The sequence below is a fragment of the Hemicordylus capensis genome, chromosome 2, assembly GCF_027244095.1.
Source record: "Hemicordylus capensis ecotype Gifberg chromosome 2, rHemCap1.1.pri, whole genome shotgun sequence".
Classification (NCBI taxonomy): domain Eukaryota; kingdom Metazoa; phylum Chordata; class Lepidosauria; order Squamata; family Cordylidae; genus Hemicordylus; species Hemicordylus capensis.
Window position 1 is genome coordinate 212259432 of NC_069658.1, and position 21512 is coordinate 212280943.

General features: G+C 48.3%; 1 protein-coding gene across 1 annotated transcript in view; it reads right to left on the reverse strand.

The window, feature by feature from the left end:
* Window positions 1-21293, reverse strand: part of ATP8B3 (ATPase phospholipid transporting 8B3) — a 51209-nt gene extending 29916 nt beyond the window's left edge. The window contains exons 1-9 of the mRNA XM_053293199.1: window positions 21225-21293; window positions 16365-16483; window positions 4652-4793; window positions 3801-3914; window positions 3144-3242; window positions 2198-2259; window positions 1618-1690; window positions 649-719; window positions 192-274 (exon numbers count right to left, since the gene is read on the reverse strand). Coding sequence (XP_053149174.1) covers window positions 192-274; window positions 649-719; window positions 1618-1690; window positions 2198-2259; window positions 3144-3242; window positions 3801-3914; window positions 4652-4793; window positions 16365-16483; window positions 21225-21293 — 832 coding nt within the window. The remainder of the gene's footprint in view (window positions 1-191; window positions 275-648; window positions 720-1617; window positions 1691-2197; window positions 2260-3143; window positions 3243-3800; window positions 3915-4651; window positions 4794-16364; window positions 16484-21224) is intronic.
* Between the last annotated feature and the right edge of the window lie 219 nt (window positions 21294-21512).

Sequence of the window (21512 nt, forward strand, 5' to 3'; positions counted from 1 at the left end):
CACCCAGCTAGTTTCATGGCTGAATGGGGATTTGAACTCGGGTCTCCCCGGTCCTAGTCCAGCACTCTAGCCACTACACCACACTGGCTCCCTGGGCAACTGTGGACTCCCACCTGCTGGATTTTGAGCCCAAACCTCTCCACACAGAGCTTCCTTGGAAGCCTTAGAAAAAGGTAGATACTGATACGCACCGTCAAAAGCGGCCATTTTCTCCTCCCTGGCCAGCTCTTTGTGCGTCTCCAGGAGGGCTTGTCTGTACTTCAGATTCGTCTCCCTTAAAACCAGTTTAGAAGAAGGAGAGAAAGATTAGTAAGTCAGCCACTAATGACTAATGTCCAGAGTACTCTGTCAATCAATCAATCAATCAATCAATCAATCGAAAGAGTACTCAAAAGGCTTGACCAATTGTTAGCTTCACAACAAACTTGCAAGGTAGGTTAGGCAACAAGCAACTTAATTACCTAAATCAGGGCCACACAGCTTCAGCCTTCTGTACATGCTGAAGTACAACTCCCTCATGCCAACTATTGGCTACTGTGGCTAAGGATGATGGGAGTTGTTGTCCAAAAACAACTGGAGGGCTGAAGCAGCTGTGCAGTCATGACCAAAAGGATCAAAACGTCATACATATGTAAGAAATGTCATTACCCATCTATGTCCATTGTCTCCACATAGCAGAGGCTGTTGGGCTCTGAACTGGAGAGTAAGAGGAGGTCCGCCTTTGGGGGGAAAACAGAGAAAGTGTAGGACATGTAGAAGATAGAAGCTCAGTAACTGCTTGTCAATGTCCTGACCTTTGGATAACACAGTGGAGTGGACCACAAGCATAATTGGATCTGTGGATCACATTGTGAATGGGACAAAGTCATTACAGAGTGAGGGCAGTGCTTCTTGCCTTCCCTCTGAAAGGGCTATTGGATGATAGGCAATCAGATTAAGATATAGAATGACATCACCAAGTCACAGAGGCACTTCTGGGCTTATAGCCCAAGCCAGGTGAGTTCATACCAAGTCGGAAGATGACCTCTTTGTCAGAGAAATGACTGCTGAGTTTTATGAAATCCTAGATGTGTTTATGGGGCGAGATTTGTTTATTTGTTTGTCATAATCTTGGAATTATGAAATAATTTGGTCAACAAAAGTTTTGAATCTAAGGGGAATGTGGCAGTAATCTATACCCCACCTGTTGTTTTTTTCACTGTAGTGAACACCTGAGGAGAACCATAAAAGAGAGGAGAGCTGGCCTTGTGGTAGCAAGCATGACTTGTCCCCTTAGCTAAGCAGGGTCCACCCTGGTTGTATATGAATGGGAGACTTGATGTGTGAGCACAGGAAGATATTCCCCTCAGGGGATGTCGCTACTCTGGGAAGAGCAGAAGGTTTCAAGTTCCCTCTCTGGCATCCCCAAGATAGGGCTGAGAGAGATTCCTGCCTGCAACCTTAGAGAAGCTGCTGCCAGTCTGTGCAGTGACAATACTGAGCTAGACGGACCAATAGCCTGACTCAGTATGTAGCAACTTCCTGTGTTCCTATAATTTAATCAAGATGTCTGTGATCCTGCTCCAACTTACATCCTGCTGTATTTTAAAAATGTAGTAAGCAGTGGGGTTTGATTACCGGTACAAAGGTGTCCTTGCGAAGGCATACGATGTCACCCACACAGATGTCCCGCCATTTCTTCTGACTGAAACTATGGAAAGAGGAAATGTAGATAGAGGACCAGCCACAACATGAAGTCAGTCATGTAGGGTGGGTAAGAAAGGCTTCAACCACTGGCTCTATCCACATTGCTATAAGGTAGGTACACACACACACACACACACACACACACACACACACACACACACACACACACGAAGTGTGGGGTCATAATTTGGTTGTCTCATCTATAATGTTTCTTCAATGCCATGAAGCTATCTCAGAGTGATGGTAATGTTTCCTGCTCTCACTCTGGAATGGCTTTGTGACAACATCAGATAGCCAATCAGCTACATCCAGCTACTGGATGATATTACACAGCCAATTTACAGCGAGGAAAGGAAACACTTCGCTCATTGTGAGTGGGTGTCAGGGAGGGAATGTGTGGTCTCACTCTCCTCTCCCCTGCACAAATTGTTCAAAGGGTGTGTGCGCTTTTCATAGGGAAGAACTTGTTCATGGAAGCAAAGCACCCCCTTTTAACTCAGCCCTTCCTTACCTTCTCCCAGTCAAAATCTCACAGGGCCGGCTGTTAATTTCCCAGTCGCTACGGTGCCGTGCCTACAAGGCAAAGAGGAAGAACAAATGATGTACATCCAGGAACACGCATTTGGGAGCTTTTTGCTTTTAAGCTCATCAGCGCTTAGAAGTTGTCATCTCAACAGCTTCTCGTTTACACTAGTTAATTCCCAAAATGTTTGCCTAGGCAGCTTGACTAGCGTGTCATGAGGAGAATGTCTGTTGCTTCTTTGCAGGAGTACCAGCCCTGGTCTGGCCTCCTTCTAATCAGGAGATACTGTACCTCCAGCTTAGCAATTCATGCAGGAGCACAGTGTAGACTTTTTTTAGACTAGAAGTGTGAGCACTGTCAGATATTCCCCTTAGGGGATGGAGCCACTCTGGGAAGAGCAGAAGGTTTCAAGTTCCCTCTCTGGCCAATCCAAGATAGGGCTGAGAGAGATTCCTGCCTGCAACCTTGCAGAAGCTGCTGCCAGTCTGTGAAGACAATACTGAGCTAGATAGATCAATGGTCTGACTCAGTATATGGCAGCTTCCTATGTTCCTATGGTGTAAAGAGCCAGCGTGGTGTAGTGGCTAGAGTGCTGGACTAGGACCGGGGAGACCCGAGTTCAAATCCCCATTCAGCCATGATACTTGCTGGGTGACTCTGGGCCGGTCACTTCTCTCTCAGCCTAACCTACTTCACAGGGTTGTTGTGAAAGAGAAACTCAAGTATGTAGTACACCGCTCTGGGCTCCTGGAGGAAGAGCGGGATATAAATGTAATAATAATAATAATGATGATGATGATGATTAATTGTTTTTTCCAATTTCCTTTGGCTGAAAAGTGGGGCATACATATTTTTAATTGTAATAAGACTACAGATAACCTTTCCCATAGGATAATGTACTCCCACGCACCACTGAAACCAACCCAGGACTCACAATGTCATCAATCAAGTCCCGAATGCCCCTGATGCCAAGCAGAATGGTAAGAGGAAGAATCAGTGCAAACCATGGAAGGGTGGAGATCTCCGGGATGGTCTGGAATGCAAGACAAAAGAGGAAATATTGTAGATATTTATATGTGCAGATATTGTAATAATAAGGGCTAAGCTGCAAGGAAGTTACATTTCACAAACATTTCCAGCAGTGATGAAAAGTCTCTCCTCTGATTTTTCAGGGACTGCAGGGAAAGCAGACATAAGGGTCTGACCATTCAGAGTGAGAGCAATCTAGGATCTGATTGGTTGGGATGATCCACATAACCAGCCTAGGAAGCACTGCATTCTGTATCGATTGGGTTTGCCTTCAGCCTCCTTATTGTATAACCAAATCTGACGCTGTTGTGCCATACATCAATCACGACATTCACTATGATCCCTGATTGGCTAGGATCACCCTAGGAAGCAGAAAGAAGCTCTAACCAGACAAAATAATGACATAAACCAGGAGAAAAGAGGGGACATCGATTACTGATTGATTAGGATCACTTTAGAAAGGAGAAGGAAGATCTAACCGGACAAAAATAACCATCCAACATCCATTCTGCTACAATGTACCCCTACCTAAAATGGCTGGCTAGCAAGTAGAGATTCTTACCTGTAATGTAATGACGAAGAGGAAATAGAGGTTGGCCAGCCGGTGAAACTGCTCAAAGAGGTTGAGAGGGATGAAAGTCAGAATGTTGTACTTGGCTGTTTTGATGGCATTATCCTGGTGGAAGATAGTTACGTTAGGAATTGTGTGTTCCCTGGATAGCTATACTGTCTCACAAGGTCAGAAAATCGGTCCACCTCTGATTGCTTACTCTGACTGGCAGTGTTTCTCCAGGGTTTACAGCTCTAATTGAAGTTAGGGGTGTGCAAGAACTGATTTCGGCAGTTCGGTTCGAGATCCCAGTTCAGAACCGGGGCCAGTTCAGCTCGAACTCGGACTGGCACCCCTTTTGGGGGGGGGGGTTGGTTCAGTTCGAATCCGAACCAGTCGAACCGGATCCGATCTTTTCGAACCACGTTTGAATAGAACCAGTTCTGCGCACCCCTAATTGAAGCACCCGGCTTGCGTTTAATGCCGAGGCTTATGAGAGGAAGGTGTCTGGCCTCACCATAAGCTCAAAGAACAAGAAACCAGAGGCTGGGGGGGAGTATATATAGGGTCTTGAATGGGGCTGCAGTCCAGTAATAAAGCCTGCTTTGCTTGAAGAAGATCCCAGGTTCATTTCCTGATGCCTGGTAGGGTAGTAAAAATCCCTTGTCTGCAACACTAGAGAGCTGCTGCCAGTCAGTCTAGACAGCACTGACCTAGCTGGATGCTGGAGAGCTGCTGCCAGTCAGAGTCGGCGGCAGCAGATGGACCAACTAGGGCCCAACTCTTTCCCCTTCAAGACTCAAGCCTCTGCGCTCCAACTCTCTTTCAAAGGCATCCACGTGACTCAACGACTTAAGCCTTACCGCATATTTTTTCTTGCTCAGACACCAGGCGTACCTCTTCCGGAACTGGTTGTGGAATTCCCGGTTGTTCGCCTTCACCACCCAGGTGAAATCTGGAAGAAAGGACCCAAAGCAATTGCTCAAGACACAAAGGCTGAGAACTCTAAAAAAAAAAAAAAAGCCAAATGTCACAGACAGGAGATGCCAAACATCATCCTCTCCAAATAACCCTTAAAAAAATGGAAGCCCCATATGAACCTAAGAACAGCCCTGCTGGATCAGGCCCAAGGAAGCCCATCTAGCCCAGCATCCTGTTTCTCACAGTGGCCCACCAGATGCCGCTGGAAGCCACAGGCAGGAGTTGAGGGCGTGCCCTCTCTCCTGCCATCAGCATCATCAGCCACGAACACACCAGCTCTGGGGTTGTCCCCCAAACACTTGAATTCAGAGGCCTGTGGACCTGGGGGCTCCGCACAGCCACCGATAGACCCTCCCTTCCTCCAAGAATGTGCCCAGTCCCCTTTTAGGACCTTCTAAAAGGGGTGGCCACCATGTGGCAGTGAGTTCCATAGGATAATCTTGCTTTTTTTCTTTTTTTTTTTGCAATGGAGTCTTTCCTTTGGGTAGGTCCTGGATTTACTGCCAATCCATTTCAATGGATGGCCCCGGATTTCAGCATGAGGAGAGGGAGGCGAATATTCCTCACTGTAGACTGTTCTATAAACCTCTCTCAGGTGTGTCCCCCCCCCCACACTAAGGTGTCTTTTTCGCTAAACCCAAAAGTCCAAGATGTCATAGCCATTCCTTGTAGGTGCCCGTTGATATCTAATTTAAATGAGTTCCTTGCCTTCTTAGTGAACATTGATTCTTGAAAGGGAGCATGAATTTTTGGAGAAACGCTTCCACAACATAGGTACTCCCCCATGATGGTCCCATCTTCCACTTACCTTGCTGTGCTGTTTTCAAGTCATTCTCAGCAGGGAGTTGGATGTCCATTTTGGAATCTGTGCAGGAGAGAGAACAAGTAGGGTTATCTCGCCCTGTTGGGACCTGTTATCTCAAGCACCCCTAGTTCTAAATCTCCATGGAAATCATCTTGAGCCAAATCACCTACCTAGGAGGCCTTAGAATCATAGGAATCTAGGAAGCTGCCATATACTGAGTCAGACCATTGGCCTATCTAGCTCAGTATTGTCTTCACAGACTGGCAGCGGCTTCTCCAAGGTTGCAGACAGGAATCTCTCTCAGCCCTGTCTTGGAGATGTGAGGGAACGAACTTGGAACCTTCTGCGCTTCCCAGAGCGGCCCCATCCCCTAAGGGGAATATCTTTTTTCTTTTTAAAAAAATTATTTATTTTTATTACAGAGAAGAAAGAAATTCCATCTCTTGAAATCAAAGCATACAAAGTTTTACGCCAAAAATCAATAGGATAAAATAAAAGGGGGATATCTTAGCTGTGCTCACACATGTAGTCTCCCATTCAAATGCAAACCAGGGTGGACCCTGCTTAGCACAGGGGACAATTCATGCCTGCTGCCACAAGACCAGCTCTCCTCCCATAATCACAGGATGTTAAAGCTGGAAGGAACCCTGGAGGTCTTCCAGTCCAACTCCATGCTCAGTGCAGGGATCTTCTCTCGCAGAGCTTCTCAGGCTTGGGTCTCCAGATGCTGTTTGACTACAGACCCCATCACCCCCAGCCACAATGGCTGGACTGTGCTGCAGCTTCCCTGAGACGGCCACCCAGCCTCTATTTGGAAGCCTCCAGCAAAGGAGCGCCCACAACTGCATGAGGCAGACGGTTCCACTGGCCAACAGCTCTTCCAGTCAGGAAATCCTTCCTAATGTCTAGCCTGAATCTGCTTCCTTGTCATTTCAGCACATGGGTTGAACCCTTTGTCTCTGCCATGGTTCAAACCCATACCCAACCCTCAGCCCTACGCTTACAAATACAAATACGACGAATATGTATATGCCGCTTTTCAACAAAAAGTTCCCAAAGGGGTGTGTGTGTGTGTTTGTGTTTATCTTCTATCTATCTATCTATCTATCTATCTATCTATCTATCTATCTATCTATCTATCCTTCCATCCATCCATAAAAGGCTCACAGTCTAAAAAAGAAACACAAGACAGACACCAGCAACAGCCACTGGAGGGATGCTGTGCTGGGGATGGATAGGGCCAGTTGCTCTCCCTAATAAAGAGAATCACCACTTTTAAAAGGTGCCTCTTCTCTCAGTTAGCAGGGTTGCCAGCTCTGATTGGAACTATTCTGAGAGATTCCCCCCCAAAACTCTCTCTCTCTCTCTCTCTCTCTCTCTCTCTCTCTCTCTCTCTCTCTCTCTCTCTCTCTGGGTTTTTTGCACCATCTCAAGCTATGGAGGTCTCCAGGGCTGCTTTTGAGAGCCACCTGGAGATGGATGCCGATTCCTGGAGGTTCCGAGGTGCTGGCAACCCGAGCTGCGTCTCTCTGGTACCACGTTGGGCAAAAGAGACATTGCAGGCTCCTGGGAGATCGTCGAGGGATTTGCATGGACACGCTCGAAATCACCGCCCCTGCTTTGCCTGCCAAAGGTCCCCGATTCACTCCCAGGCAGCATCTCTAGGTCAGCCTGGGCAAGTCTTTCTCTGAGACCTTGGGGAGCTGCTGCCAGTCAGAGCAGGCAACTAGACGGACCGGCGGTCCGACTCAGGAGGAGGCAGCCTCCTTCGTTTCTCTGAGCCACGGTCCTCCTCGGGGGCCCAATTAGCACCGTAAATAAAGCCGCCGTCTTGGTAATGAGTGCTTCCCAGAGCTGGCTTCTTTCCCGGCAGGTCTGTGCTTCTAATCCAAGTGACCAAACCAGTAGCAAAACAAAGCACAGAGCGCTTACCTAATCGCATTAGCATATGATTGGGATCTCGTTTCCTTCTCGGTGTGAATCAGACCATCCCAGGGCCCTGGGACAACCACCGGGGTTCATGCAAATCGTCGGCACCCAGTTGGATGTCGTAATCGCCCCTTGGCAAGCCCGAGGCCTCGAAAGCCAGGAGGAAATACCTGGGCAAGCCCTGGACCTGTGTGGGCTTCCCGGCCACCACTCCCTCTGGCCCCAGGGCCCGAGCTTAGGCAAGGGGTGCATTCATCGCCCCCACCACCACGGTAGCAAGGGGCGTAGCAAGGTTGGAGTGGGCCCAGAGACAAGATTTTAAAATGCCCCCCCTCCCCGCACTGAAGCTCAGCTCATGAAGTAAGGAAGTCTTAAATGAGGCTGAATAGTGGTAACAAAAAGCATAGTAAAATGTATATATAACCTATATGCCACAATAGAACATCATCCTAAATTATTTTTAAAAAGGTTTTGTACATTGTGGGCGATGCAAGTCATTTCATGGTACTAGAGAAAGACAGGCTGTCCTGGTCGCTCCGGGTCTTAACACTCACATCCATTTGGGAGGATGAAGACAACGGAAGGAAGCCCGAGCTGGGGGAGTCAGTCATGTGACTTGCCTTTGGCCCCCCCCCCAAGGCAGTGGGCCCCCAGACAACTGTCTCCCCTTGCCCTATGATAGTTACGCCCCGGCACCGTGGAACACCAATCCGCCCAGCTCCAGAATTTCCGAGAAACTGACTTCTGCGTTTGTGATGCGACGGCTTTGTGAAAAGAACGAAAGCTTGCTTTGAGACATTTCTAGTCTCAAAAACTAGGGGGCTGGTACCCTACTGAGGAAAGGGGAGGAATTGTTCTTCGGGGAGGCACACCTCGATCCAGGAGTCATCAGCCTATCCACACCTATTTTGGAGTCATAAGTCACATCACACCTATTTTGAAAGAGCTGCACTGGTTACCAGTGTGTTTCCGGGTCCAATACAAGGTGCTAGTTTTGACCTTTAAAGCCCTTAACGGTTTGGGCCCGGGATACTTGAGGGACCGCCTGCTTCCAAGGGTTGCTGCCCGCTTGACGAGATCATCTGAGGGGCTCTGCTCCGGGTGCTGACCATGAGGGAGGCTCGGCTGTTGTGCTCGCGGGACAGGGCCTTCTCTGTTGCTGCCCCCAGACTTTGGAATGCTATCCTAGTGGTCATTCGCTCCTCGGACTCCATCACAGCTTGTAGAAAGCGTGTTAAATTGTGGCTTTTTACCCCGGCCTTTACATGATGGTTTTATTGCTGTTTCTGTGTTTTTTTATCCATATACAGTTTGTGTGTTTGTATATTATATATTTTAAATCAGATTTGTTTTCATATTTTTAGCTTAATACTTTAAACTGTCATTTCTATTATATGGTTTTTTTTAACTTTTGTAAACTGCCTTGGGATTGTTTTTAATGATGATGATGATGATGATGATGATTAAAACTTTTATACTGCCCTTCCAAAAGGTTCAGGGAGGTTTACATTAAAACACCATTAATGAAAGGTGGTATATAAATATAACAATAAATAAATAAATAAATAAATAAATGGTACTTTGGAGAGAAACCTAGTGTAACTCTCTAGGCCAACAGAGTGATGACTGAAAACCATCCAGACACAGGAGAGAACCCTGGCTTGCCTCGCTCTGGGGAAACATGATCACATTCACTGCCACTGGGGATCTCTGTGTTTTTGGTGGCCATTGCTAATTTCATTTCCAGGTGACAGGGCTTGCTTTTGTGCCTGCTCATGGGCTTCCCGAAGGCGTCGGGCTGGCCCTCGGACTAGAGGGAACCTTTGGTCTGACCCAGCAGGGCTCCTCCAACGTTCTCAAGGAGAGCTTCCATTTGCAAGGGTAGTCTACCTCTGAATATGTACAACCTGGAAACGTGTGGGAGAGGCTGCTTGCTTATTAGCTCCTTGGAGTCTTCTGCTGGGAAATGAGATCACCAGGACAGATAGCCGATCTAAACCAGGAGGGCTCTTCATTCACTATAAAATCATGCATTTGGAGATTCTCCAGCACCCTCCTAAGAGGAGCAAGGAAGCAGCAACGCCAAGGAGGAGGTGGGGAGACTCCGATTGAAACGTGAACCTGCCAAAGAATCAGCTGGCTCATTGCCGTTTGCACCCGCAGCAAATTTCCTTCTCTGGAACTGAGAAAGTTCTCCACCCTAAAAGGTCTTTTGTGCCATATAGGAGGAAAGCAGAGATGAAGGCCACATCAAAACGCATTAATGAGCAGCTATGGCCCAACCTCTGTTTTGCCTCTTAAAACAGATAATGAGCAGGTGTTCTTTAGGCAATAAAGCCCTCCGTTCAGAACATCTCAGCCCTATCCAGGCTTTTAATTAATATTGTTTTACTGGTTTTAAAGCTGTTCTACAATATTGCTTTAAAAATATTAAATTGTTGTGTTGTTTTAAACTTCTTTTGTTTTAACTCATGTTTATTTCTGTTTTTATTTTGTTGTAGACCGCCCAGAGACTTAAGTTTTGGACAGTATAAAAATATGTTAAATAAAATAAACAGATAAAGAGAAAACAAACACACAAACAAATAAATAAATATCACAGAATATATCTATATCTATAATCGATATCTATATTTAAGTCTGTGTTAGACTTCCTTGGCAATTCTCTCCTCAGATGTATGCTGAATATGAGCATACTCTGATCATCTGGTTCTAGTGTTGTGAGAGAGGGAGAAACATTTCTCTCTGTCCACTCTCTCCACTCCATGCATAATTGTATACACCTCTGTCATGTCCCCTGTAGTCGCTTCTTTTCCAAAGTAAAGAGCCCCAGATGCGGTAGCCTAGCCTCATAAGGAAGGTGCTCCAGTTCCAGGCTTCTGATCAGCTTGGTTGAGCACTACCAGATTTTCCCCTCAGGGGATGGGGGTGCTCTGGGAAGAGCCCCTGCCTGCTTGCATGCAGGAGGTTCCAAGTTCCTTTCCCTCCCTGGCAGCATCTCCAAGAGAGGGCTAAGAGAGACAAGGGTTCAACCCATGTGCTGAAATGACAAGGAAGCAGATTCAGGCTAGACATTAGGAAGGATTTCCTGACTGGAAGAGCTGTTGGCCAGTGGAACCGTCTGCCTCATGCAGTTGTGGGCGCTCCTTTGCTGGAGGCTTCCAAATAGAGGCTGGGTGGCCATCTCAGGGAAGCTGCAGCACAGTCCAGCCATTGTGGCTGGGGGTGATGGGATCTGTAGTCAAACAGCATCTAGGGACCCAAGCTTGAGACGCTCTGCGAGAGAAGATTCCTGCACTGAGCATGGAGTTGGACTGGAAAACCTCCAGGGTTCCTTCCAGCTTTAACATCCTGTGATTATGGGAGGAGAGCTGTTCTTGTGGCAGCAAGCATGAATTGTCCCCTGTGCTAAGCAGGGTCCACCCTGGTTTGCATTTGAATGGGAGACTACATGTGTGAGCACTGCTAAGATATTCCCCTTTTATTTTATCCTATTGATTTTTGGCATAAAACTTTGTATGCTTTGATTTCAAGAGATGGAATTTCTTTCTTCTCTGTAATAAAAATAAATAAATTTTCAAAAAAGAAAAAAGATATTCCCCTTAGGGGATGGGGCCGCTCTGGGAAGCGCAGAAGGTTCCAAGTTCCCTCCCTGGCAGCATCTCCAAGATAGGGCTGGGAGATACTCCTGCCTGCAACCTTGGAGAAGCCGCTGCCAGTCTGTGAAGACAATACTGAGCTAGATGGACCAAAGGTCTGACTCAGCACAAGGCCGCTTCCTGTGTTCCTATGTTTTCCATCCAGTCACATGAGCCTCCAGTGGCAGTGTGAGGAGCAGGCACAGCCCAGAAATGAACTGGCTCTGCCTAAGTGAGGCCAGAATGTGGGAGGTGAATCCCAGAATCCTTTGCAATGGAATACAGCTATGTACTTCCGGAGGGGTGTGCCTCAGTTTCCTTTGCAATGTGGCACGGGTTCCTGGCTGCACGTTTCTTGAACCGTGCAGTGAAATAACTTGGACTGGCCCTGAGCAAGTCAACAGGTTTTCGTGGCATCATGTCGCAAGCCGCTGCCTGCTGAGTCAGGCAATGTTCCCTCCAGCCCAGTATTTTCTGCTCTGACTGGCAGCAGCTCTCCTGCAGAGGGACTCTTTTCCTTTGCTGCTGCTTGAGCTCCATTTCACCGGCATTCCCAGGGTCTGAACCCAGGACCTCCTGTGTGCATAGAATAAGATCTGCCACTGGGTTCTGGCCTATCAGCTGTTGCAACCCAAAGTTCAACAATGCCGCTCACAGACAGGATCCACACTATCTCTCAGCACTCCTGACACTTTTCTGAGCACCGTCAGACCTCTGCCTTTCCCTCACCAACTGACCCTGAAAAATCCTAAGACGGGAGCTGCGTCAAGCATAGTCCATATCTGCTCTTGGAAATGCAAACTGAGTAAGATAAGAGTGCCTCTGAGCATGTGTGGGTAACATTCCCTGGACTCTGCAGGGTGGGGCATGTTGTTAACCTGAGTGGGTGGTTCTCTATCAAACTTGCTTGCCAGCTCTTCTAACATTAAAAACTAAGTAAGCTAATCCTACTTATATCAGGTATCATCCATTCTAGCTAGTTATGACTAAGCACTATTGATCAGAGACAAGCCAGTAATGACTAACTTGTGTCCCCTTCGTTTCAATGGAATGGAATCCTGACTCACTCTGAATGCTGCCCACTGTATGCTCCTTGAGGCAGGGAGTTGCCCTTTCTCTGCTATCATAAAATGATGGTGTTACATGTTACAACCCAGTAACTAATTGCATAGTGCATAGCTATAGAGTAATAATAACAATTAATAAACAGCTACAACTACACAGCTGGAGAATCAAATCGGGGCCAAAAGGAGGAGGAGAATCCAAACCAACAGGCCAAAGGAGAATCAAACCAACAGGCCACAGAAGCAAATTTAGGCTAGAAATTAAGAAAAATGTCCTGGGTGTAAGAGCTGTTGGACAGTGGAACAACCTGCCTCATGCAGTGGCAGGTTCTCTTTTTAGGGAGATGTTCAGAGGCAGGCTGAATCTGTCAGGGATGCTGTAGCAGATTCTTCTACTGAGCAGAGAGCTGGACCAGAAGACCCCCAGGGTCCCTTTGCAGATTCAGGCTAGGCATTAGGAGGGATTCCATAATGGTTAGAGCTGTTGAGCACTGGCAGAGTCTGCCCATACAGTGATGGGCTCCCTTTTGGTAGAAGTTTCCGAACAGAGGCTGGATGGCCAGCTGCCTGCCTGGGATGCTGCAGCTGATTCCTGCAGCGAGTAGCCGGAGGTTGGACTAGAAGACCTCAAGGGGCCCTTCCAACTCTTAAAAAAAAGGGCTTATCTTACAAATACCAATATGATGAATATTTATATACTGCTTTTCAACAGAAGTTCCCAAGGTGGTTTACATAGATATAAATAAATAAAAAGTCTCCATGTCCCCAAAGGGCTCACAATCTTAAAAAGAAACCTAAGATAGACACCAGCAACAGCCACTGCAGGGGTGCTGTGCTGGGGATGGAGAGGGCCAGTTGCTCCCCCCCTGTTCGAGAAAGAGCATCACCACTTTAAAAAGGTGCCTCTTTGCTCAGTTAGCAGAGGATGTTATATTTTGCTCAGTTATCTTCTTGGGAGACCTTCAGAAGAGCCACAAAGACCCCTCTTTTCAGCCTGGCTTTTAACCATATTTGATTGGTTTTAAATGGTTTTAAAGATGAGTTTTATGTTCTTCTCTTTTTTTTAATGAACTGCTTTTCATTTTGTATTTGGGGTTGAATTTTAAAGGGGTTGAACTTTTGCTTGTCAACTACCCTTGTCAACTACAGGCGGCCTAGAAACAAAATAAATCAAATAAACAAACAAACAAAACGGATAATAAAATGCTAGGATTCTAACAAAAACAATGGTCGCATTGTCCAATAACTTCCTTGTTCCTTTATGGAGAAAAACACGAGTTTCAAATATTTGCAGCAGGAAGTGCAGGGTATTGTTGCGTGCGTGCGTATGTGTGTGTGCGTGCGTGTATTGTTTTAAAAGCAAGGTACATAGTCTTCTGAAGGCAACCCAATCTGCCCTGCTCCAGTGCCCACTGCCAGCAAAGGTACCTGCAGCCCAAGCCAGAGTCGTCTCATTGATTCAAAGCACTGGACAGACATCAAAGTGCAGCTTTATCTGGAAGAATCTCTCCGGACATTTTCCATCTGCCTACCAGAATCTTCCTGGCTTGCTTTTTTTTTTTAAACACTCCCCCCGCCCAAGTTCTCGATTCATAGGCCCCAGTTACACTCACTGAATAGTCTTCCTCAGGGAGTAGCCTAAAAGGACTGCTTCAATGGGACGACTTGGGGGTAACCAGCGGAAAGGTCCCTGAGCTGTTTAGCAGGGTCTTTGGACAAGTTCAAGTTTAAAGGGGCTGGCGCGGATTGCCAGAATGCCCTGGAATTCTGGGAGCAAAAATGGGAGCTGTTTTAAACGTTATATGGTTAAAAGGAAGTGGTGGGGGGAGTCCATTGGTCTGCGAGGTAATCTCCTCTGTTACAAAAATGAAAGAAAGAAAAAGAGAGGGGGGAGGGGGAGAAAGAAAGAGAGAGAGAAAGGGGAAGGAAGGAAGAAGGAAGGAAGGAAGAGGGAGGGAGAAGAAAGAGAGGAAGGAAGGAAGGAAGGAAAGAAAGAAGGAAGGAGGGGAAGGAAGGGAAGGAGAAAGAAAGAAAGAAAGAAAGAAAGAAAGAAAGAAAGAAAGAAAGAAAGAAAGAAAGAAAGAAAGAAAGAAAGAAAGAAAGAATCTAAGTATCCAATCCTTCCTACCTTTCCCTCATTCCATTTCTTCTCACTCTCTCTTCCTTTTCCACGGCAAACTTTACACTGTAATCTCCTTGGGGCTTTGCCCTCCTATGCTATAAAGTACAATCCACATTGATGAACACCTTACTTATTCATTCCCTGAATATCGATCTTATCTTGCCTCTCCTTGAGCTCAGGGTGGCTTCCATCCCAGCTCAAAAACCAGTGCATTCCAGTTTGAAAAATGAAAACCATTTAAAACACAGAAACGGCCCACACTGGATGCTGTTGTCTCAGCAGTGGAGGAGAAAGGACAAACACAGAGAAGGATGAGAACCAAGAGGTGAAAAAGCAGGAGGCAGAACCAAGAGGAAAGCAGAATGAAGAAGTGAGAAATGGGGAACAAAGAAATCATCAAGGTGCCCTGAAGTCACGGTTCCTTTTGCTGATTGCAGTTTTGCTACCTGTGGCCAAACGCTGAATATTCTGCCTTTCCCAAGATATGTGTACAACTGGTCCCAATGTGTCAGCTTTAGTTTTTGAAACCATCTTCCTCTCATAAGCCGAATTTTGCTGGATCATATCCTGAAGGCAAACTTGGTCCTGTCTGTAACAGGGCCTCTGAGAAGCCCACAAGCTGATCCTGAAGACAAGAGCCATCCCCTAACCCAGGCCTGCTCAACTCTAGCCCTCCTGCAGATGTTGGCCTACAATTCCCACAATCCCTGGCTATTGGCTACTGTGGTTGGGGATTATGGGAGTTGTAGTCCAAAAACAGCTGGGGGGCCTAAGTTGAGCAGGCCTGCCCTAACCCCATCCCAGCTAGCTAACCCCATGCCCTAACCCCATCCCAGATAGCCTGCCTCTGAACATGGAGTCTCCATTCCTCTATTGTTCCCCACAGCCACCATCATTGATTGACCCTCTGCTAACTGAGCAAAGAGGCACCTTGTGGTGACTCTCTTTATTGAGCAGGGGGAGAGCAACTGGCCCTATCCAACCCCAGCGCAGCATCCCTCCAGTGTCTGTTGCTGGTTTCATTTTTAGATTGTGAGCCATTTGGGGACAGGGAGCCATTTAATTTATTTATTCATTCATTCATTTCTGTATGTAAACTGCTTTGGGAACTTTTGTTGAAAAGTGGTATATAAATATTAGGTGGTATATAAATATTAATCATATATAAATATTAATCGTATATAAATATTTGTTGTATATAAATATTCATCGTCATAACCTCCTCCTCCTCCTTCTCGGTGCTTTATCCCCTCTGAAAGCCATCTATGCCATCACTTGTGGTGTGGAGTTCCAGAGATTAATTATGCCTTGGGTGAAGAATGCCCCAGTCTCTCATCTGTCCTGAATCTCCTCTCCGCCAGTTTGATTGCATGTCCCCGGTATTAGGCGACAGGGAGAAAACACATCTCTCCACCCACTTTCTCCATGTGGTGCATAATGGGCCCCTTCCCTCCCTCCCCCCCACCCTAAATTCAAATCCCCAAATTTTTGCCTTTCCTGGTCAGGAAGATGTGGCGACTGCTGGGTCCCTGTGATCATCTTTTCCGGCGCTGTCCCTCCAAGAGGCTCCCGGGCGGTCCTTGGAGTCTCAAGGTATCCATACCAACCACAGCTCCCATGAGACACCCCCCGGTCAGCAGTGGCTTATCCTAACAAGCCGGGCGGCGGGGTGGGGTGGGGGGACCCGACTGTGCCCATTTCCCCATGCCACCCAGCACCTGTTAATGAGAGCGGTGCAGCCTGTAGGCAGGCCATTGTGATGGTCGCGCTCTACCTGATGAATGGCGAGCCTGCATACAGCACGGCTCTCCTGAACGTGGAGCAGCATGGAAGATACAGGCACAACCGGGCGGCTGGGAGGCAGAGGCTGCGACACCTCACTTGGCACCCAGCCCCCTGGCCAGTCCCTCAAGCCCCATGACATTCTTGGAGAGCTCTGATTTCTCTCCCTGCACCCCCTGAGGGCTCACAAAGGATGCAGATACCAGTCAAACCCGCCCGGGGAGTCCCTGGCAACGGAGAGCTGGGAAGTCTTACCTGCCTGCCGGGGTCAACCCAGGGTACCCTCTCCTCCCGGCCTGGGGGAAGCTTCCAGTGCCCTCCGGCGCTTTCCGTGCCGTGGCCAAGAGGGACCGGCCTGGCCAGGGCGCGGGAGGCTTTTAAGAGAGACGGGAGGGGGGTGGAGAGCGCCACACTCCTCCCTCGCGCACTCCGGGAAGCGTTCCCAAGAGAATACCTGCAGGCTCGCTCACCTGTTCCTAAGCACCCTACCTGACAGATTGGCTCGCCTGTTCCCGAGAAGACAAACCCACTCCACTCCCTGACAGGCTCAGGGCATCCCTTTCCGATTTTGCCCTCTCCCTGAACCGGGCACCCCACGGCACACACACCCCATCATCATCATCATCATCATCATCATCATCATCATCCTCCTCCTCTCCTCCTCCTCCTCCTCCTCCTCCTCCTCTAGCAGGTCAAGTGACCGCATCCACACTCTGCCACTCAACTGCCCCCCCCCCAGATTCCTGGCCACATTCTTGGCCTTCGTCCTGGGCCATCTCCGGTAGAAAAAATCTCCCTCCGTGCTCCGCCAAGTCTAATTACGCATTATAGTCATGGTATTGTGGGGGCCTGCCTAAAAGAGCTGCCCCCTACTTAAGCGTAACCCGCTACCACCCAAACTTCAGTCACTCAAAAATAAATGTTGAGCTGAATGCCAACCCGAAGCCCACTTCTCTTTGACCTGAACATTGCTTAATATTTCCAGGTGAGTTTAGAAAAAAGACGACTGCAGGGAGGAGACATGAGAGAGGTCTATAAAATCATGCATGGTGTGGAGCAAATGGATAGGGAGAAATCCTTCTCCCTCTCCCATAACATTAGAACCAGGGGTCATCCCATGGAATTGATGGCCAGGAAATCTAGGACCAACAAATGGAAGTATTTTTTCACACAATGCATAATCTACCTGTGGAATTCTCTGCCACAAGATGGGGTGACAGCCAACAACCTGGATGTCTCGAAGAGGGGTTTGGATCACTTCATGGAGGAGAGGTCTATAGACGGCTACTAGTCGGAGGGCTGTAGGCCACCTCCAGCCTCAGAGGCAGGATGCCTCTGAGTCCCAGTTGCAGGGAAGTAACAGCAGGAGAGAGGGCATGCCCTCAACTCCTGCCTGTGGCTTCCAGCAGCATCTGGTGGGCCACTGTGCGAAACAGGATGCTGGACTAGATGGGCCTTCTTGGGCCTGATCCAGCAGGGCTGTTCTTATGTTCTTATATTACGGGCAGAGAAGGACTGGAGTTTTAGAACTGCTTCCCTTGTAGAGATGAAGCAATCTTATGCTGGTTTAATTAAAACTTTATTCAGAAGAAACTCCATTTTCTCCTCCTCCTTTCCCTCCCTTTTCTTTCTGACTCCCCCTACCCCCCAGTACTCTCTACAAGATCCCCCAGACCAGGGTCAAACCTCCAATCAACAAAACACAAAAGACTAGATAGAGGATCGAAAACAACATCTGGCCTGCTCTCAGAGGATCTCTGGGTCTCTGCATGAGTAACTGCTCTGGGATAGTATCTCGATGCCCCGCTGCTGCCCCAATAATCCACCCCCTGAGGTGACCGCCTCACCTTGCCTCATGAAAGCACTGCCCCAAGAAAGGCAGAACACATTTTAAAGTGGGGGGGGGAGAACCTAAGGAAAGCCCTCCTGGATCAAGCCCAAGGCCCATCTAGTCTTGCATCCCGTTTCCCACAGTGGCCCGCCAGATAGATGCCTCTGGGAAGCCCACAGGCAAGAAATGAGGTGGCCCATAGCATGAGACTGGTAGCCACTGATGGACCTGCATGCATTTGTCTAAGCCCACTATAGCTCCTTCCATGGATGGCAGGGAATCTCTTCTGCATCTCTCCTGAACCAATCATCTACCAGCAGACTATGTGGAAGGAAACTATGGCCAAATTCAGATGAAATCTGAAACTGGAGTTTCATTTCACCTCCAGTTTCCAAAACCGCATGTCCAGATTTTTTAAGGGCAAAAAGGGACCTGTGGTTTCCCTTGCCAAACCCCATTCTGAACCTTCGGTCAGAGTAGAGTTTTGCCACCATTAACTCCAGTTTTGCAGTGCCAGCATTACATCTAAACACTGGCACTGCAATTTCGACCACATGGAACCAGAGCTGAGGGAGGAATCTCCTCCCTCACTCTGGCTTGATTGGCTGTGTGGGCTGTCCTTCTGTCAAGAAGGAAGCCCACACAGCCAGCTCTCCCTCCTCTCTGCAGTCTCGGTGACTGCAGAGAGGCAGCATTCCCTGTCGTCCGAACACGGACAGGAGAGCAGGGGGAAGTGAGCATGGAGCCGCGGTTCCACATTACGTCTGAACTGGGCCTATCTCAGAGCAATGAATCATGTAGACACTCCAGGTTAGACTCCTCTGAGAAGAGGTGAAATAATGCAGAATCAGTAGCCTTCAAAGGAGGCTATTCATTGGTTCTCTGCATGAGTTACTGGTCTGGCTTTTCTCCTCCCAATCAGCCCTTGTAGAGGGGAGGTCTGTTGTTCTGTCATGTCTCTGCATTCACTACGATTCAGTAATTCAGTCCTCCTGATGCAGAGAAGGACTTGTGCAAAGACATGAGTGGTCCTCTGTGGGTGATCTATATTCTTCTTACAGACTCTAAAAGTTAAGAAGAAGAAACCAGGTGCCAGACTGAAGTGTGAGGCTCCTTTTAACTCAGAAGATTAGTGAGGCCCACCATCCCAAGTTTGGGGGATGCTGGACTAGATGACGGGCACGGACTCATTGGCAGAGGTGCACCTAGGTAATTTTGGACCCTGGACCAAAAGGCTTCCCTGCCACCCTCTGCCACTGCCAGATAAGCTGTAGTGCACTATTCTTTACACCAGAACATGCTCAGGGAAAGTGGGAAACTTTTTGTTTCTATTTTTAGAAGAGATTCTGAATAAGATTCAGTACTTCCCATGGACTTGCAGAGATATACCACATTTTGGACACTCAGCATTTGGAGCCCCCCCCCCAGCATTTGGAGGTCCCCCAGGCCTGCATGGGACTGGACCTCCGCCCGCAAATCCGGTCCAAAGAGCACCACTGCTCATTGGAGGAGGCATGAAAATCGCTCCCTCCCTTTGCCAACCTCCACAAAAAGAATCTGCCGGCTAGAACAAATTCTGGGACCACAGAAGCAAAACAAAAGATGTTTGCTGTGGCCCTCCCGCCTCTTCTCCCTGCTTCAGTCACTCTTGGAGAGATCACGTTTCCTTCTTTGCATGCAGATCTGCCTTTAATCGGACTCTTGGTTCCTCTAAGAAAGCCTCTGTCTACTCTCTCCAGGCCCTCAAGGCAGAGAGGAACTTTCCCAGCCCTTCTGAGACCCTTTTACGGGTGCTGAGCCTGTAAAAGGTGTTGGCTTTTTCCATGCTTCCCCACTGAGCTAACTGGGCAAAGAGGCACCTTTTTAACGTGGTGATAATCTCTTTATTTAGCAGGGGGAGAGTAAATGGCCCGACCCACCCCCAGCACAGGACCTCCAGTGACTGTTGCTGGTGTCTGTCTTATGTTTCTTTCTAGATTGTGAGCCCTTTGGGGACAGGGATCCATCTTATTAATTATGAGGTCTCTAAAACCTCTTTGGAAACTTTTGTTAAAAAGTGGTATATAAATATGTTGTTGTTGTTGCTAAGATGCTCCAGATACACTGTTGGGGCCCCAGGCGTCATTGGCCTATTACTCCCATCATCCATGGCCACAGAGGGCTGTGGATGATGGGAGTTGTAGTACAGTGACAGCTGGCAACCAGAACCTGAATTAGATGGATTGAACTCCGGATGTGTCTGCTTTCGGAGAGCGGAAGTGGAGAGCCTGTGTGTGCGTTTGTTTTTCTTTTTAAAAATATGGGTGTGTTTTTAGAAGTTCATGCGCTTGAAATATGTGAAGGAATAAGGAAGTACACACCTGGCATACTGTGAACAATTCTGGTCACCACATCTAAAAAAGCACATTGTAGAACTGGGAAAGGTGCAGAAGAGGGCAACCAAGATGATCAGGGGCCTGGAGCACCTTTCTTATGAGGCAAAGCTACAATACCCGGGCCTATTTGGTTTAGAAAAAAGATAACTGTGGGGAGACATGATAGAGGTCTATAAAATCATGCATGGTGTGGAGAAAGTGGAGAGAGAGAAATTTCTCTCCCTCTCCCATAACACTAGAACCAGGGGTCACTCCATGAAATTGATTGCCAGGAGGTCTAGGACCAACAAATGGAAGGACTTTTTCATACAACGCATAATCCACTTGTGGAATGCCCTGCCACATGATGTGGTGACAGCCAACAACCTGGATGGCTTGAAGAGGGGTTTGGATCACTTCATGGAGGAGAGGTCTATCATCATCAGCTACTAGTTGGAGGATGAAAGGCCACCTCCAGCCTCCAAGGCAGGATGCCTCTGAGTCCCAGTTGCAGGGGAGTAACAGCAGGAGAGAGAGGGCATGCCCTCAACTCCAGCTTGTAGGCTTCCAGGGGCATCTGATGGGCCACTGTGCGAAACAGGGTGCTGGACTAGATGGGCCTCCTTGGGCCTGATCCAGCAGGGCTGTTCTTATGTTCTTATGACGTGTTTTTAAGTTGGCAACTCCTGTGCGTGATCACTGTCGTGTAGGCATCAGGCCCAAGAGGGAAAAGCAGCCCTCGGGTCAAAAGGGCGTGACATCCAGGCAAGCTGGAACCTTATCACTTCTGCTGTCTCTGCTCTCATAGGGGCTAGCAGCATAGGGGTTAGCAGCACTGGCGTAGCTAAGGGAATGGGGGCTTGTGTCCACTCTCATCCCAGTGGCCCTGCTGGATTCTTTGGCATGCACGCACCAGCGACACACCCTCACGTGTGATGTCATGCGCAAGGGGGCATGGCCTGTGCCCTGGAGGGCCTGCGCGAACTCTCTGGAGCTCATTCCCGGCTGGCGTTTCCTTACTGGGTGGATGCATTTCCCTTTTTCTCCCTCACTCGGACAGCTCTCGCGGCCCTCCGGGGCCCTTGGCCATGCCCCCTTGCGTGCAGCTTCCAAAGCCCCGGAGATCCTGCATGAGCTCTCTGGGGCTCATTACCCCCAGACCTTGGGGCCCCGGTCCGTGGCCTCCAAGGCCCCGGGGGGACTCCTGCAAGCACCCCA